This window comes from Magnolia sinica, chromosome 9 (assembly GCF_029962835.1).
Source record: "Magnolia sinica isolate HGM2019 chromosome 9, MsV1, whole genome shotgun sequence".
NCBI classification, from domain to species: domain Eukaryota; kingdom Viridiplantae; phylum Streptophyta; class Magnoliopsida; order Magnoliales; family Magnoliaceae; genus Magnolia; species Magnolia sinica.
In genome coordinates this window covers 90325865-90342548 of record NC_080581.1, presented here as the reverse complement: position 1 = coordinate 90342548, position 16684 = coordinate 90325865, and the positions used below count along the sequence as shown (strand labels likewise).

General features: G+C 43.4%; 1 protein-coding gene across 1 annotated transcript; it reads right to left on the bottom strand.

Moving 5' to 3' along the window:
- Positions 1–10100: 10100 nt before the first annotated feature.
- LOC131256539 (enoyl-CoA delta isomerase 2, peroxisomal-like) lies at positions 10101–11559 on the bottom strand. Its single transcript, XM_058257393.1, has one exon. It carries the CDS (start codon positions 11537–11539, stop codon positions 10826–10828), a length of 714 nt encoding a protein of 237 aa, XP_058113376.1. The 5' UTR covers positions 11540–11559; the 3' UTR covers positions 10101–10825.
- Between the last annotated feature and the right edge of the window lie 5125 nt (positions 11560–16684).

Sequence of the window (16684 nt, the reverse complement as noted above, 5' to 3'; positions counted from 1 at the left end):
CTTTATAATTTCGAAACTAGTGACCCACTAACGAGTGGTCCGAGCTCGTTTGGAAAATCAAGACATTTATGGAATGAATTAGGTAGCAAGATTTCCTGTGCGCACTGATTAGAGTTTCAATTAACTATATTCATAGTGTGGCCTATTCGCAATTAGTGAAAACGGCGATTCAGTCATAATCACTCTAAACTGTTTGTTCGTAGGCTATATGGATATTTGGGTCACTTTATTTTGTTAATTACGATTTGACCCCAAGTTGTCTTGGCTTTGGGTAGATCTTTAATTTAGTTGTGGTCATTTTGATTAGTTAGTAATAGGTCGACTAGATTTGGGCCCTATACAAACAAATCAGGAGGTTATACTCGGTGCTTAAGTGATTGGGTGGATTCGTTGACTTTTTACGGTTGATTAATCAAATTTGTACGGTTCTTTACCGGTATCACCCATGTATAGGCCCACTTCGAGTGTCAAGGGTCAATAAGCGACAACGTAAGTTAGTCACATCGAAGGTTTTCAAGGGTTTATGGAAATCCAAAGCAGTGAAAATCCACCCATATCAATTAGTTTAATCTCAAATCTAACTCCACTTCTGTCCAACACTATGTTAGCAGCAAGCTCGGAGCCTTTAGTATAGTTTCTACTTTAATTTTCGCTTCTATCCAGTGCACCGCTACAGAAAGCCGATTAGTTTAGTTTATATATCCACAACCTGGTTGTCGGATCCTCCAAATTGCTGATTTCTAACTTAATTAGTAATTTCTTGATCATGACTTGCTGACCATACACCATGATCGTCTAATGGTCGTTTGGTTTTTCTCATGATTGTTTGGTTTTTCTCATAATAATCCAAGTTCAGAAAATCGTGCGTGGTGTATGTGTGTCAGGTGTGTGTGTAAATAAATAAATAAATAAAAAGGTTCAGAAAATCGTCAAGATAACAGTTTTTTCGCCTGCTTAGACCGTTGGTAATCTCTTTTTCTTAATTTTCTTTTGTTGATTATACTTTATCTACTTCTACATAAATAAAATCAGCATTAACTACTTTTTTAGTTTTTCTGTCTTTATTATTTTTGTTGAGAAACACGATTAAGCTATTATCATTGTTAAAAAAAAAAAAAAAGAGTTCTTATTTTCAAGGCAAAAAGAATTCATTTGAAGAACTAAACCCCTCCCCCCACTCGTTCGCAAATCATCTAATCACTCTACTAATTAATAAATGAATGGACGGCGGATCTTTATAGATCTGGTCTTAATCGGTATATTTCAGTGCCCGGGGTCACAAGCATTCAGTTTAATTCGAGTTGAATACATCTCTAGCATACCCAACACTTATCGTACCCACATACGTTTAATCGAAATTAGGGCATTCGTTACACATGTGGCTGCATGTCTAAATTGAATAGCAATAGAAAGGTAATAACCTAATGCATTGATTTATTTTTTTCTTATTATTTTGCCTTACCCCAAGTAGTTTAGGCATTCCTCTTTATATAGATAAAGTTACAAGTAGTGCATATAATTTAAATATACATAAATAAATTTGCATTGTGTTTGTACTAGAATTTGGTGGACCAAATCAACGATGCAGAATGAGCCATATGGCACAAAAGTTATTTGGAGAGCATGCGTCAAAAAGATAAAGGACATGTCATTTTTACGGATTTGCCTTGATGTTTAGGCTATTTTTGAATAAGGTCGAGGAGCCATTGTGGCCACATCGGCGCTGGAGTATGTGTCTAGCATCTAACGAAGACAAAATTATGATCAAAGAAGAGTAACCGCTCTTTCTCAGCTGGTTACACGCGATAACGCCATGTGGATAAGCAGCTATGCTCATACCTCTCCAGGAAAAAAGTTATACATAGTAAAAGCAGATTTGAAGAAAGAAGCTGAATCCTTAATCCAATGAACAACTCTACCGGTGCAACGTTTTGTATCATAGGTTAGATTCTTCACCACTCATCAACCTCGTACCCATAGCATTAGGTGTAGTTCAAGTTCGTTCCTACGCATACACGGAACCGACCATTAGATATAACTTGTAATCGTAATTCCCTTTCATCTATGCCTATGAATCGGATATGAAAGAAGAACTTAACTTAGAATCCCTCCGCCTATGCTCACATATCAGGTCGACCATAGTTGTAATTTTTAGTTTTTATCTTGATCTCACTCACCAACATGCTATTTTAAGAAGTTCAATATTGTTGCTCTCTTCTAGTGTAACACCCCGACCCCTTTGGTAAGATATTGTCCGCTTTGGCTGGCACAATGTCCACCTTCACGGCTTTGTTCTCGCAGGTGGAAGCGGTTAGCGAACCACTCGTAAAACGCGTCTTTCCAATTAGGGATTGATATTGGCCGCTTCGGGTTGGCACAATGTTCACCCTTACGATTTTGTTCCTACACAGCGGAAGCTGTTAGCGAACTACTGGTAGAACGCGTCTTACCCTTAAGGTCGAAGCTCCACATATAGACTAAGATATCAGGCTCTCCCTTTCCGATGTGGGACTGGACACCCACCTCCTTGATAGCTGACGAGCCAGCTGTCAAGGAGGTAGGTTTCCAGTTCCACATCGGAAAGGGAGAGCCTGAGATCTTGATCTATATGTGGGGCTTCGACCTTAAGGATAAGACGCATTTTGTGGGTGATTCGCTAACCGCTTCCACCTACGAGAACAAAGCCGTAAAGGTGGACATGGTGCCAACCAAAGCGAACAATATCTTACCGGAGGGGCCGGGGTGTTACAAATGGTATCTGAGAAATCTGGGCTATCTGTGGGGCTGCTGCCTTCACTGATAAGACGCGTCCTACCAGTAGTTCGCTAACCGCTTCCGTTGTGTAGGAACAAAACTGTGAGGGTGGACATTGTGCCAACCCGAAGCGGCCAATATCAATCCTTAATTGGAAAGACGCGTTTTACCAGTAGTTCGCTAACCGCTTCCGCTGTGTAGAAATAAAACCGTGAAGGTGGACGTTGTGCCAGCCAAAGCAAATAATATCTTACCGGAGGGGCCGGGGTGTTACAAATGGTATCAGAGCAAGGGCGCTCTGTCTCCTGAGGTGGGGTGAGTCCTTGCCCAGCTGGGTTGGTGACGAGCCAGCTGTCAAGGAGGTGGGTGTCCAGTCCCATATCGAAAAGGGAGAGCCTAAGATCTTGGTCTATATGTGGGGCTTCGACTTTAAGGGTAAGACGGGTTTTGCGGGTGGTTCGCTAACCACTTCCGCCTGCGAGAACAAAGCCGTAAAGGTGGACATTGTGCCAGCTAAAGCTGACAATATCTTATCGGATGGGCCAGGGTGTTATAAATGGTATCAGAGCGAGGGCGCTCTGTCTCCCAAGGTGGGGTGAGTCCCTGCCCAGCTGGGTTGTTGACGAGCCAGCTGTCAAGGAGGTGGGTGTCTAGTCCCACATCGGAAAGGGAGAGCCTAAGATCCTGGTCTATATGTGGGGCTTCGACTTTAAGGGTAAGACGCGTTTTGCGGGTGGTTCGCTGACCGCTTCCACCTGCGGAATAAAGCCGTGAAGGTGAACATTGTGCCAGCCAAAGCGAACAATATCTTACCGGATGGGCCGGGGTGTTATAAATAGTATCAAAGCGAGGACGCTCTGTCTCCCGAGATGGGGTGAGTCCCTACCCAACTGGGTTGGTGACGAGCCAGTTGTCAAGGAAGTGGGTATCCAGTCCCACATCGAAAAGGGAGAGTCTAAGAGAATCAACTTTAGTGTACCCCGCTTTGAAAATAAGCTGGAAGATTGATGCCACGTTCGAAACCTTCTGAGCCACAAACACAATTTTCGAAATCAGCTTGTTGAAAAGTTAAGCGGGAGACATTAAAGAAGGGAAAACACAAATGTCGAGGCGATATAAAGCGCTGTCCGTTAGAAGTTTTAATGGTGGTGTTACTCTACAACATTTTCTATAGTGGGGTCAGAGCTTTGGATGTGACCTCTTCGGTCTTACCCTAAAATAGAGAATCTCTCCACGTTACCGGACTACTCTAAGTGTTTCTTCAAGTCATTTCAGTGGCGTGAGCTAGCTATGATGGCTTGGATACACTTTTCTTGAGACATTAGTTATTATTAGGATTACGTATTGGTTAACAAACTCGCAAGAGCCAAAGTCGACTTACAAGTCACCTCACACCGTGCTTGACAACTTTGCCGAGCTTCGGCGAAATGAGTTGATGGTGAGTTTCTCCCTTCCTTTCCTTCTTTGCGTGTGTTGATCTCACAAATGAGTAGGGATGAGCGTTGGGAGAGCCCTAGCTACAGGGTTCTTTTCCTGAGTTAGCGTGAGGGTCGATCCAGATCCCAAGACTCGGTGGAGGAGCAACTCGTCATACATGAGTGAGTTGAGAACGGACCGAGTCGAGCTGACTCGGAGTTCAGTGCGGCACCCACAACTCTCTCTCTCTCTCCCCCCTATTTCCTCTCCTTCTCTCTCTCTCTCTCTCTCACTCTCTAGTGCGAATCCCAAGAGCAGCCAATGGTTCTTATAGGCAAGGGAAGGGCCCATCCAACAGTTGAGAAGAGATGGACCTTCCCATGGCCAATCTCGTGAATCTTGCATGCATGGGACCCATTTGATCCAGGGGATGTGATCCAGCTGTGCCGGCCCACCAAAAAAGTAAATTTTTATCTATTGTGGGGTCCATCTCGTTGGAATGGGTCAAATGAGTTAACAGAGAAGACGATATGGCCGTCAATGGCCAATCTCCGTTTACAGTATTTCAGCAAGATCTGGTTCGTTTAAACGGACCAGATGGGACTGCTGATCATCATGGGGCCCACTTTTTGGGCCCTTCATCCGCGTTTCAGAACTTCTCACGAGATAATCCTCATCTCGTTATCTTCTCATGAGACGAGAAGATATCTGCTCACAGACCGTGCTGCCCTAGAAGGGACGGTCGGAGCTCGTCCACGTGGCCCAGGGAGGGCTCAAATCGAGCCAGCTGCCCTTGCTAAAAGTGGCACTGTCTCAATTCTTTTTTCTTAGTGCAGGCGGCTGCCTACCCGTTTTTGGCAACAGGAGAAGGGCGTGGATAAGCCTCTGGACGAACGACCAGGATGAAAGGAGGGAAGCCGACGTGGATTTCCAGGTGACAGTGAAGAGGATAGTCTCATTTCAGTAAGGGAATCATGACCCCACCTGTAGTGACCATGTCCACGCCCACATTCGAGTGCATAGGGGCACGCTGACGGACGGCCTTGGTCGGATCCATCTCCCAATCATGATGATCAGTTCGGATTACCATGGTGGGCCTCAGCTTGGGTGGACGGGATTGTCCGTTTTGAATTTTTGGTTGGCAGTAAGCCGGGCAAGAGAAAACTCTCTCTTTTACAAGTTTCATCGGGTTAAACATCGTTTGACCCGATACCAGGTTTGGTGCACGGTGGGGGCACATCGCTGGTGCACACGCGTTGGGTGCATGGGGCCACAGTGATGTTTGTGTTAAATCCACTCCGTCCATTCATTTAGGGAGCTCTACTTTAGGATCTTAGACCGTTGATCAGGCTGACCCAAAGTCCGGGTGGGCCATTCATCAATTGACCATGGGTTTTTAACTGGTCCAAGGGTGAGATCATTCTGGATTCGAACATGGATGGTTGAAAATGGTTCCAAGGGCCGTTGGTGTGCTTAGGCCCAATTATTTCCCTCATGGCCACTTCCAATAGCCCCATCACCATATAGGGATGTACGTTTGTCTGCCTACCCGTTTGTGGGATCTTGTCTCTGATCAAGATCGTCGGTGTGGGCCACCTACCCAAGCTCATACACTCCCATCCCTTGAGGGGTCTGTGGTTGGACCTAGAATTCAATGGCAAGGTTAAACTCGTAGGAAGTGGTGGATCCTAAGTTGGTGATTCGATAGTTAAAGTTGTTAGTGAGTGTCTTGTTATTCTACGACTAGATGATTTAAAATCTACTCTACTTGAGATGGTCAGTTAGGCTTACCCTTGTGGCTGGTGTAGGGTCTTTCTTAACTCCTAGGGTCTCTGATGGACGGTTTCAATGATGAGTGGAGGCCCCTTCCTGTATGAGTCGAATTCAAATTATTTATTAATTAAGTTTGAAATTCACTGATACGAGTTTAAATGGTAACACTTGTGTACTAGAGGTGCGGAATGTTACAATAATACCTTGAGAAAGTCTTGGTCGAGTATAGACTTGATAAGGAAAAATCAGTTAGCACTTCCCACGTTGCTCCCTTTCATCTTTCTTCAAAATAATGTCCTATTATAGATAAGGAAAAGAAGCACATATCTCGTGTGCCCTACTTGAGCGTAGTTGGCAGTCTGATGTACGACATGGTCTGTACTTACCACGAGTCAAACCGAGCTTGACTCGACTCGGCCACTAATTGACCAGATCTTGAACTCGCTTTGGCTCGGTTCTCGAGCTTGACTAGCCAACTTAGCTTGATTCGGTCAGCAGCTCAGGCCAATTCGAGCTGAGTTTGAGCCAAGATCGAGCCTCTGCAGCATTTTCTTAAACACATGGAGTATGCCTTCAGTTTCTTACGAAATCTAAAGCAACGACATTGGTTTACATGTATTTCATCAAACACTCAATAGGCAACATAAAATTCAAGATAAAAGGGTATTTGTTTCATATACATACCTTCCTCGCCACTAGCCAACACTTCATTGAGTCATTTCATCAAACACTTGTTGAGCAACAACAATATCAAAATAACCGAGTCACCGAACTGGTTTGATCCGAGTTCGATTTGAGTTAGGGTTCGATCAGAGTTGAGTCGAGCTTAGGCAAGCTCGAACTCGACTCAAAATTTTTTCGAGCTCAAAAAATCAGCTTGACTTGGCTCGAACTCAGTTTCGAACCGAGTCAAATCGAGCTTTTTTTAGTCAAGTCGAGTAAGTTAACCGAGCTAACTCGGTTCATGTACAGCCTATTTGTACTAGACATGATATTTCACATGTAGTGGTTGTTATAAGTAGATACATGTCAAACCCCAACAAGCAATACTGGAGGCATTTGAAATAGTTACTTCATTACATATACATATGAGGTACGACTGATTATGCGATACTCCTTCATGTGAGTAGGTGGAGTGATCAATTGGATGTCGAAGCTTCAATCTATGGTTGTTATTTCCACAACTGAAGCTAAGTATATGGTGATGACAGAAGCATTCAAGGAGGTAGTCTGATTGAGGGGAATGATGAATGAGTTGGGGCTTCACCGTGAAGTTGTGTTAGTGCACTATGACAACAAGAGCGCTATCAACCTGGCAAAGAACTCTGTTTATCACATGTGGACCAAGTAAAATGAAATGTGTCATTATTTCATATGGCAGATGCTAGATGAAGACAGTGTTACTCTTAAAAATATTTACACAAGTGAAAATCTAATCGACATGCTTACAAAAGTGTTTCTTGTAGAGAATTTCAGGTTTTGCTCAATTTTTCTAGGCTCGATAAAGATTGGAATGAAGATGGAGTGAGCATGAAAGTTGACAATGGTGTTACTATTGTGAAGACTGTTATGAGAAAATATAGTCCAATCACCTTCAAGGATAACTCGGCCTGACCAACTTCAAGGACAGCTCAGCCCGACCACCTTCAAGGTCAGCTCGACCCGACGAACGTTTGTCCCTGAAACACTTCACCTAAGAACATTGGCATGAAGTTGATGCCCGCTCCCACGAACATAGCCCTCAGCAGGATGTGGCCTCAAGTTCCTGTTTGCTCGCACTCACCAGAAACTAGATGACCTGACAAGGCTAAGGGGCCATCGAGAACAGCTAGATCCAACAAGAGATCAAGTCCGAGCCATAGTTCGGACTAATTTAGTCGTGATTGGGTCAGCTCGGTTCATCTTCGACCAAGCAATAGAGCTCGAATTTGATAAGCTCGGTCCGAGTTGTCCCCGGCCGCTCGACAGAGCCCGGCTCAGATGAGCTCGGCTCGGATCGTCTTCGTTCAACCAAGGGAGCTCAACCAAATTAGCTTAATGCAAGACCCTCTCCCAGTAACGCACCACGAAAGTAACCACATGACGCACGATTCTAGGGTAACCGCCAATGTTCACCACTAATGCATATCTTGCCTAACAGCTGAGATAGTGCACAAAATCATGGGCCATGCGGCCCTACAAACACTATAAATATAGGAATCACTGATAAAGACAAGTACGCAAAATCTCTCGCCTAAAACTCATCTACGCTATCAAACCTAGATTCCTAGCTAGACTTTGGCATCGAAGGTTCCCCTACTGTAGCCTGGGTCTCCTTTGTTTACCTCTTGTGTAGGTGGTCGAAGGTCGAAAGAGGGCGATCCAGATTTTTGCCTCAACAAAGACGATTAGAGATGGAGAATGAAGTTCAGAGTAGTGGAGCAGTGGAGTATGGAGATTAATGCCATGGTGGAGATTATTGAAAATATGTGCCTTTAATATATGCTGAAATAGGGATCTTCGATTGAATCAAACAATGGCTCGATCCTATTGAGAAAATCCCCAAAATCCTAATTTACTCGCTGGACAATTTTGTGGCATTCTTCGATCTTATCGAGGATGGCTTAGATCCTATGGTCATGCCGTCGATGGTTGTCAATCCTGTTGAAGGTCCTACTGATAAAATGCGTAAGTTTGCAATTTTGCGCGACTTGTTTCCTAATTCATATGTAACACTATATAAAGACTTGTTAATATGCAATTAGGGTAATTATAAGAGGGAAAAACGTTTCTAGGCTTTGGAAGAATGGAAGCTAGGGTTTTTTAAGTTGTTTTCATCTCTTATAACTTTGTTTTAATAGTGGATTTTGTTGTTTTGTAATGTGGTTGCCACGAGTGTTTTTTCATGTAAATTGTTGTTTTTTTTTTTTGTGATTGCTCATCTTTTTTATTTTTCTATTTACTTGTTTGCTTCACTCTTAAGGTTGGTTCCGCACCTAATGCGAAGATGGTTATGCAGAACATAATACTCTGGTTGAGTGTAATATTGTATCATAAGCATGCAATAAGAAAATATAAACATGGCATATATAAAACTAACATTAAATCGTGAATGCTGCTGTGCCCACCTTGGATGGAGCACTAGCTAAATTTTTTACTGAATTACTTCATAACTGGAAGATTGATGTATATCTAGGGAACAGTCGAAATAAAAAATACTTAACAGGCCATCTTTAACAAATAAATATCTATTAACGAGAGGTTAGGACCAAGGATTATGTCCCACTTGGACTCGCTCTCAAAAGATTATTTGATGCTTAAACACCCTTTTGAGAGAAGTTCTGGCATTTGAACATACTTTCATAACTCAGTACTTTAATCCGCGCTTGTCAAAAACTACGCCCATCTGTTGGGATTTAACCCTGTACCGGTGGTGAACCATACCGATACAAACACAGCCTATTTTAAAAGATGATTAGGATAATTTCAATCAATCTGATTTTGGAGCTACGGGCATTCCACACTTGGCCTGACGATCTTGACCGCTTGCTTTTTGCCATGAAAGCCACATGTGCAATTTCAGAGTGCAAGTGACTGAGCTATCACAGTTCAAGAGCTAGCTAGCTGGTGTCAAAGCTTTGTGGACCACCATGATGTTGGTATTTTATCCATACTGTCCACCCATTTTGCCATATCATTTTAAGGCATGAGCCTAAAAGTAAGGAGATTCAAAGCTCAAGTGGACTACACAATAGAAAACAGTGAGGACGATGATGTCCACCATTGAACCTGCCTAGCTCAAGTGATGTTTTCTGGGTTCCAGTCCTTGCCCGAGTGGTAGACTCTTAGGAGTTTCAACACAAGATCTTGAGTTCGAAGCCTAGGGGTGGTGAAATCCCACTATGGCATAAGGTCAAAATTTTCCTATTCGGCGCTTGATGGTAATTTGAATAAAGACCGTTACCTAAAACGGCCGTCCAGCTGAAAATGGATTGAAGGGAATTATTTGACAGTCTGCCAGCGTATGAAGCTCGGTACAGAGTCGCTCAGAAATTATACGACTTTCATGTATTAATTGAAATTAAAACGGATCAAATTGTAGAGCCCATTTCCGCTAGCTCAGTCCCAAAATAAAATTGGTTTAACAATCCTAACATGTGATTCGTGGACACCTCTGATGTTATTCAATTTTAAGCGTCCAATAAATGAGGGCCAAATCTCTTCGTCAGATAATCGAAACAACGTAAATGTAGGGTCACGATGCATCTAATCTGTGACCCACAATCTGAAATTTTGAATTACTTATACGACACAGACAATTTCAGGAAACTTCCAACTGACAGCTTATCATCATTCAACAGTTTGACAGAGGATCATTTTTTAAAAACGGAATAAGCCCTAATGAATAGAGTAGTAGACCTACCATGACACTGGGCAGATGTGGGCCATGTCATTTATATTTTTACAGAATCGGCCATGTGATTTTTATTTTCACACAATCCAAACACGTCATCAGATGCGTCACCGCAAGTTGTTATAGATAAGATAAGACCAGCTAGATCCAAAACTCAAATTAGCTTCAAATAAAATAAGTTGAGCTCACCATTGATTTGCGTGAGGGGCGGATAGGCGGTTCAACCCTTCATCTGGAATAAATGAGTGGTCCGGATAAAATCAGATAGTTTCGTAAGTGGGCGTCCTCTCCTACCCTTTCTGTGGCCCACCTGAGCTTTGGATCGGGCTGAGTTATAGGCCGTTTTGAAGGAAACCGAGGTGATGCGTCTGATGGATGGGATGGATGGTGCGACATCAGGTGGGTCCACTGTAGCGTACGTCATCCTATGCCCTACAGAGAAAGGACCCACCTGATGAACGGTCAATACATCTCCCGATCTACCGCGCATCAGAGGCGCGAAGCTATATCTAACTTCTTCACCAGCCCCAGCACTCCCGAAATCTCCGAAAATGTCGCTTTCCTTATCGAAGCGTACACCTCGCCGTCCCACTTTCTCCCTGCCAGCTCCTCCGCACGGCGCATCGCAGCCTCCACCGTCTCACCGGGGCTACTGTGCGCCTCATCGATAATCCCCATCTCGACGGCCTCTTCCGCCTTGATCTTCGCGGCCCTAAGAACCACGTCGCGCCGAGCCCTCGGGGCAGCGATCTTCGACCTCAGCATGGCCATGAAATAATCGGGGAAGGGAAGGCCAATATCGAGTTCGCTCATATAAAGAAAGCCCCTGTCTTTTCTCATGTAGACGTAGTCGTGGCTCAGCGCCAGCATGCAGCCAGCTGCGGAGGCGTGGCCCGTAACTGCTGCGACGGTTGGCATCGGAAGCGACATCAGATCGGCCACGATCTGTTCGAATTTCGAGCTCATCTGGTGGACCCGTTCTTGGGAAGCGGATCCACCGGCTTTGGCCCAGTTGAGATCGAAACCGTTGGAGAAGAACTTACCCTTGGCGGTTGTGACAAGGGCGGAGCCGGGGGTGGGGTCGGCTCGGACTCGGCGCAAGGCGTCTTGGATGGCGTCGATGAGGGTGGGGTTGAGGCGGTGCTCGCCGTCCCCGGTTAGGGTAAGGACGAAAACGTGGCCGCGCTTCTCTAACGTGCACATGGTGCTCTCCCTCTCTCTCTCTCTCTGTGTACTAGAATCCACTTGAGCGAGACCGACTAGATATAGAATCCCGGATACAGGACGCGGTTAGCTACTGACGGCTTCAGTAGCTATCTGGCTACTGAAGTCTGTCACCAAGTTCTGTGGCCCCACCATGATGTAAGTGTTATATCCACACCGTCCATCCATTTGACGAGATCATTTTAGGACATTAGTCAAAAAATGAAGTAGATCCAAAGGTCGAGTGGATCCATTACAGAAATAAGTGGGGCAGTGATGCGCACCATTGAAACCTTCCCAGGGCTCACCTAAGTATTTATTTGAGATTCAACCTGTTCATAAGTTCACGTACGCATGGGCGAAGGGAAAACACATATCAGTTGATCTAAATCTTCAATGGCCCCAAAGAAGTTTTTAATGATAAGTTTTCAATCTTCACTATTTTCTGTGTTGGGATTCATTTGAGCTTCGGATCTGCCTTATTCTTTGGCTCATGCCTTAAAATAATTTTTCTAAATGAACGGATGGTGTGGATACAACACATACTGAGGCACACAATATTTGGTGACGTCACTTCAATATCGAGATAGCTACTGAAGCCGTCAGTAACTAATCCGCGCCCAGTCAGACGGACGGAGATCTCCCCAACATGCTTTGAAAAGAAATGTTCCGGTGCTCGTGCTCTGGAACACCATAAGCTATAGTGCGCCTAGTTGCAAAAGTTCATGTGGACAGTCAATCGGCTGATCCGAACCGTCCATTTGAGTTCAGAACACATTTTATGGGCTACAGTGAAAAAATACAAATCGGTTGATCTCATCCATCCCTAAATTGGATTTATTTTTTATAACCATCTTTTTCCAAACCATGGATGAGATGGTTACGATCGCCTAAAAGAAATTGATTCTTTAGGATCATAGCAATCCTGATGATCCCTGACAAATAGATGGATAAAATTATTGATTAGACTAATTTTTGTGTAAATGATCTTTACCGTCCATGTTTAAGTCCATTGATCGAATGGCTAATATTTATTAGAAACTGCATGTTTTCCTGGTAGCCCATGAAAGATGAGTGGGACCCAATGAATGTCTAGATCAATGGAATGGACTGCCTAAGCGCTCAAATGCAATAGAGAGCACTGTAACTTATTGTGCTACGAGAGCACTGAAACATTTCTCTACATAAATGCAAACCACGGTGCACTAGCGTCCGAGACCAGCAAACCTGGTCCTTTCTAGAAAGTTGGCAGCACATCGCGCCTATCTCTATTGACGAGAAAGTATAAGCCATTCATCAATGAGGGCGACACCAGAGTTTTAAGCTGTACATCAACAAGAGCAATAATATAAATAAATAAATAAATAAGAACATCAAAAGCTCCACCCGAATGGAGAGAGAGACTGACCAGCAATCACAGCACCGAAACAAAATGGGCCCACAGAACAGAAAAAAGGAACCTCAGCTCTGGAAACAGAAAAACAAGGCCCAGATCAGGGAACCAAAGAGAAAAGAAAAGAAAAGAAAAAAATGTCCCCGACTGCAACAATCACGGGAGCGGATTAGGTGATACGCCGAATCCCCCGAGATGGTGGGACCCTGACTGTAGGGCCAACTGTGATGTATGTGACTGCATACATGCCGTCCATCCGTATTGAAAGCTCATTTTGGGGCATTATTCCAAAAATGAAGCAATTCCAAACCCCAGATGGACCATACTATAGCTAACAGCAGTGATTGACCATTAAAAACTTCTTGTGGGCCACAAAAGCTTTGGATCAAGATGATATCTGTGTGGTCTCTTCATCTAGCCTTTCGGGGTATCCAAACAGGCCCTAAAAGCCAAATACCTTACACCAGCACATGTTAGTGACAAGTAAACATCATTTCAAGCTAGCCTTTAAGAAGAGTTCTCTTTGGTTGATGTGTTTCGAGCCGTGGTTATTGTGTTTGTCAATCCAATCTCCAATATCTAATGAAAGACAACAATTTTATTCTAAGTGAAAGAAGGGATACGTCAAGCCAAATGAAAAGAATTTATAGTACATAGAAATTATTTTGTGGGTATCTTAGTGACCATTCATGCTTTTATGATGCAACAAGGATCTATTATCTTAGAGAGGATCATATACTATCAATATTATCTAAGTAGCCTGAAATTGAGCGAGGTAAAATGAAAATTGAGCGAGCCTAGCATGAGAGGGAGCAAGGAAAACTGAAAATAGAGCGACCCTAACATGAGAGGGAGCGAGGAGAACTGAAAATTGAGCGAGCCTATCATGAGATGGGGCAAAGAAAACTGAAAATTGAACAGGCCTAGAATGAGAGGGAGCGAGGAAAACTGAAAATAGAGCGAGCCTAGCATGAAATTGAGTGGAGCGTACATCAAATTCAATGGGGCAAACTGAAATTGAGTGGGTTTTCGGTTGAACACCAACCTTTAAAACCAAAGGCCAAAGGAATGCAGCCTTGTGCCTTTCTTTTACTGGCATAATGATCTGAGGATTAGCAAGATAACTCAATATAGTTTTAATTAGCCCTTTTGCAATCAACTCATCCCTCGGATCAACCCTCCAAAAGCTATCGTGATTAGAGAAAGAACTCGGATTGAAAAGCCACCAAGACTTGAAAATTTTCTGCACTCCAAGATAACTGTAAACCTCATACAATTTTCTTCAGTTTTAGGTCATCTGTTATAAAGAGCTTATCCTTCTCTACTAACCAAATTCCATCGCCAGAGGCAGCCTAAGAGGGCAGCTTGGTTATTTTCTCTTTGAGAATCTCTTCAGCGGGGTAAACATGAAATTGAGCGGGCAAACATAAAATTAAGCGGGGCAAACTGAAAGTTGAGCAGGGCAAGCATGAAATTCAGCTGGACAAACTGAAAATTGAGCGGGCAAGCATGAAATTGAGCGGGCAAACATGAAATTGAGCGGGGCAAACTGATATTTAAGAAGGGCAAGCATCAAATTGAGCGGGGCAAATTGAAATTTGAGCGGGGCAAACATGAAATTGAGTGGGGCAAACTGAAATTTGAAATTGAGCGAGGCAAACATGAAATTCAGCGGGGGGCAAAGATGAAATTGAGCAGGGCAAACTGGATATTGAGCGGGGCAAACTGGAATTTGAGCAAGGCAAGTATGAAATTGAGTAGGGCAAACTAGAAATTCAGCGGGGGAAACTAGAAAATCAGAGAGGCAAACTGAAAATTGAGTGGGGTAAACATGAAATTGAGCGAAGCAAACTAGAAATTGAGCGGGGCAAACATGAAATTCAGCGGGGGAGACATGAAATTCAGCAGGGGAAATATGAAATTCAATGGGGCAAATTAGAAAATCAGCGGGGCAAATTAGAAAATCAGCAGGGCAAACTTAACAGATAATTTCATGGCTTGAGTCCAAAAATCTAAACATATCCAATGTTCAAATGGACCACACCACATGAAAATTTTGAATTGAACTTCTACTATTGATCATTTCTTAGGGGCAACAGAGGTTTTGGATCAAGCTTATAATTGTGCTTTCTATTAATACATGACTACATGATCTTATGAACAGGTTTGATAACAAACAAACATCACTGTTGGGCCTACTATGGTTTCAACGGTGGAAATCATTATCTCCACTGTTTCTCATGGTATGATCCACTTGATCTTTTGATATGCTTTAATTTGGGGCTCAACCCCTTAAATTAGATGGAAAAATGGATGGACGGCATGGATATACTACATACATTCAATGTGAGCCCAACTGAGTTTAAAATATACCTGTGGTGTGTGCTTTCTTCACTAGACCGACCATTTTCAAAAGAAGACAAAATGTTGATGTACAGGGAGGATGCAATCCAATGCTGATAAGGAAGGGGGCCCCAGAAAATGAGTTTTTTGTCTTTCTTACTGGAAACAGAGTGAGGAAAGGAGGTGAAAGAAACAGCAGTAAAAGTAGCAGTGGAAAGGGCAGTGAAAGCAATGCAGTGAAAAACGAGGGGTATTTTTGTCCTCAAATTGGGTCTCCGCTAGAGGTGGGCATTTTGAACCCGATCCGGTGGATCCGACCCGACTCGGTACCGTTCCGAACAGAACCGACGGCTTAGATCAGCCTGATCGAGTCTGTCAACCCAGATCCGATAGTATTTCGGGTCAGGTTCGGATAGAGGTTGATCCGGACAGATCCGACCCGGATACCCGAACCGAAAGGATCCGGCCCAAACCGACCAGACCCGACCCGAAGCCTAAAAATAGTAGACCGTAAACTTGACTTGGACTCAGATGATGATCAGGCCCATCTGCTTGCATACACGTGCCCGATTGGCATGTGTGAATGTCGAGTAGCATTTACCGTTTTTCCCGCTAAAACCATCCTTTCGTCGGATGTAAACCACACACCAACTACACAGTCTACACTTGCCTTAGGCTGGGTAGTTCGTTCGAGGGACAGATTGGTTGCTCCTTAGTCGGTGCTTTGTGGGCCCCACCATGATGTATGTGTTTCATCCATTCCGTTCATACATTTTTACATAATATTTTATGGATTCATAAAAAAAATGATAGGTACCTAAATCTTAGGTGAACCACATGACAAGAAAACAATAATAATTGGATATCTACCATTAAAATTTTAAAATCCTTCTAAGGTCCCCTGTACTGTTTATTTGACATCCAATCTTTTGATTAGGTCATAAAGACCCAGATGAATGGAAAAAATAAATATCATCAGCTAGATCCAAAACTTTTAAGCCCGAGACGTTTTCAATGGTCAACGTTTATTCAACAATGTTTCCTTTAATGTGATCCACTTGAGATTTAGATATATCTCATTTTTTTTTTTCATACTGTGAAATGATCTATAAAAATAGATAGAAGGCATGGATGAAACACATACATCATGGTGGGGCCCACAGAGCACGGACCAACAACCAATGCTGGTGGCACCGTGGCAGGGGGAGTAGCCAGTCCGTTTCTGTGCAAGGACGAGACTAACGCTCCTCGAGCTCCGAGTTGTACGAACGGTTCAAAGGAGATTAAAGGTATATGGGCCTCACAGTGATGTATTTATTATATCTACACCGTTCATATGTTTTTAGAGATCATCTTAGTATATTATCTAAAAAATTATTAATATCCAAAGATCATGTGGACCACACCAC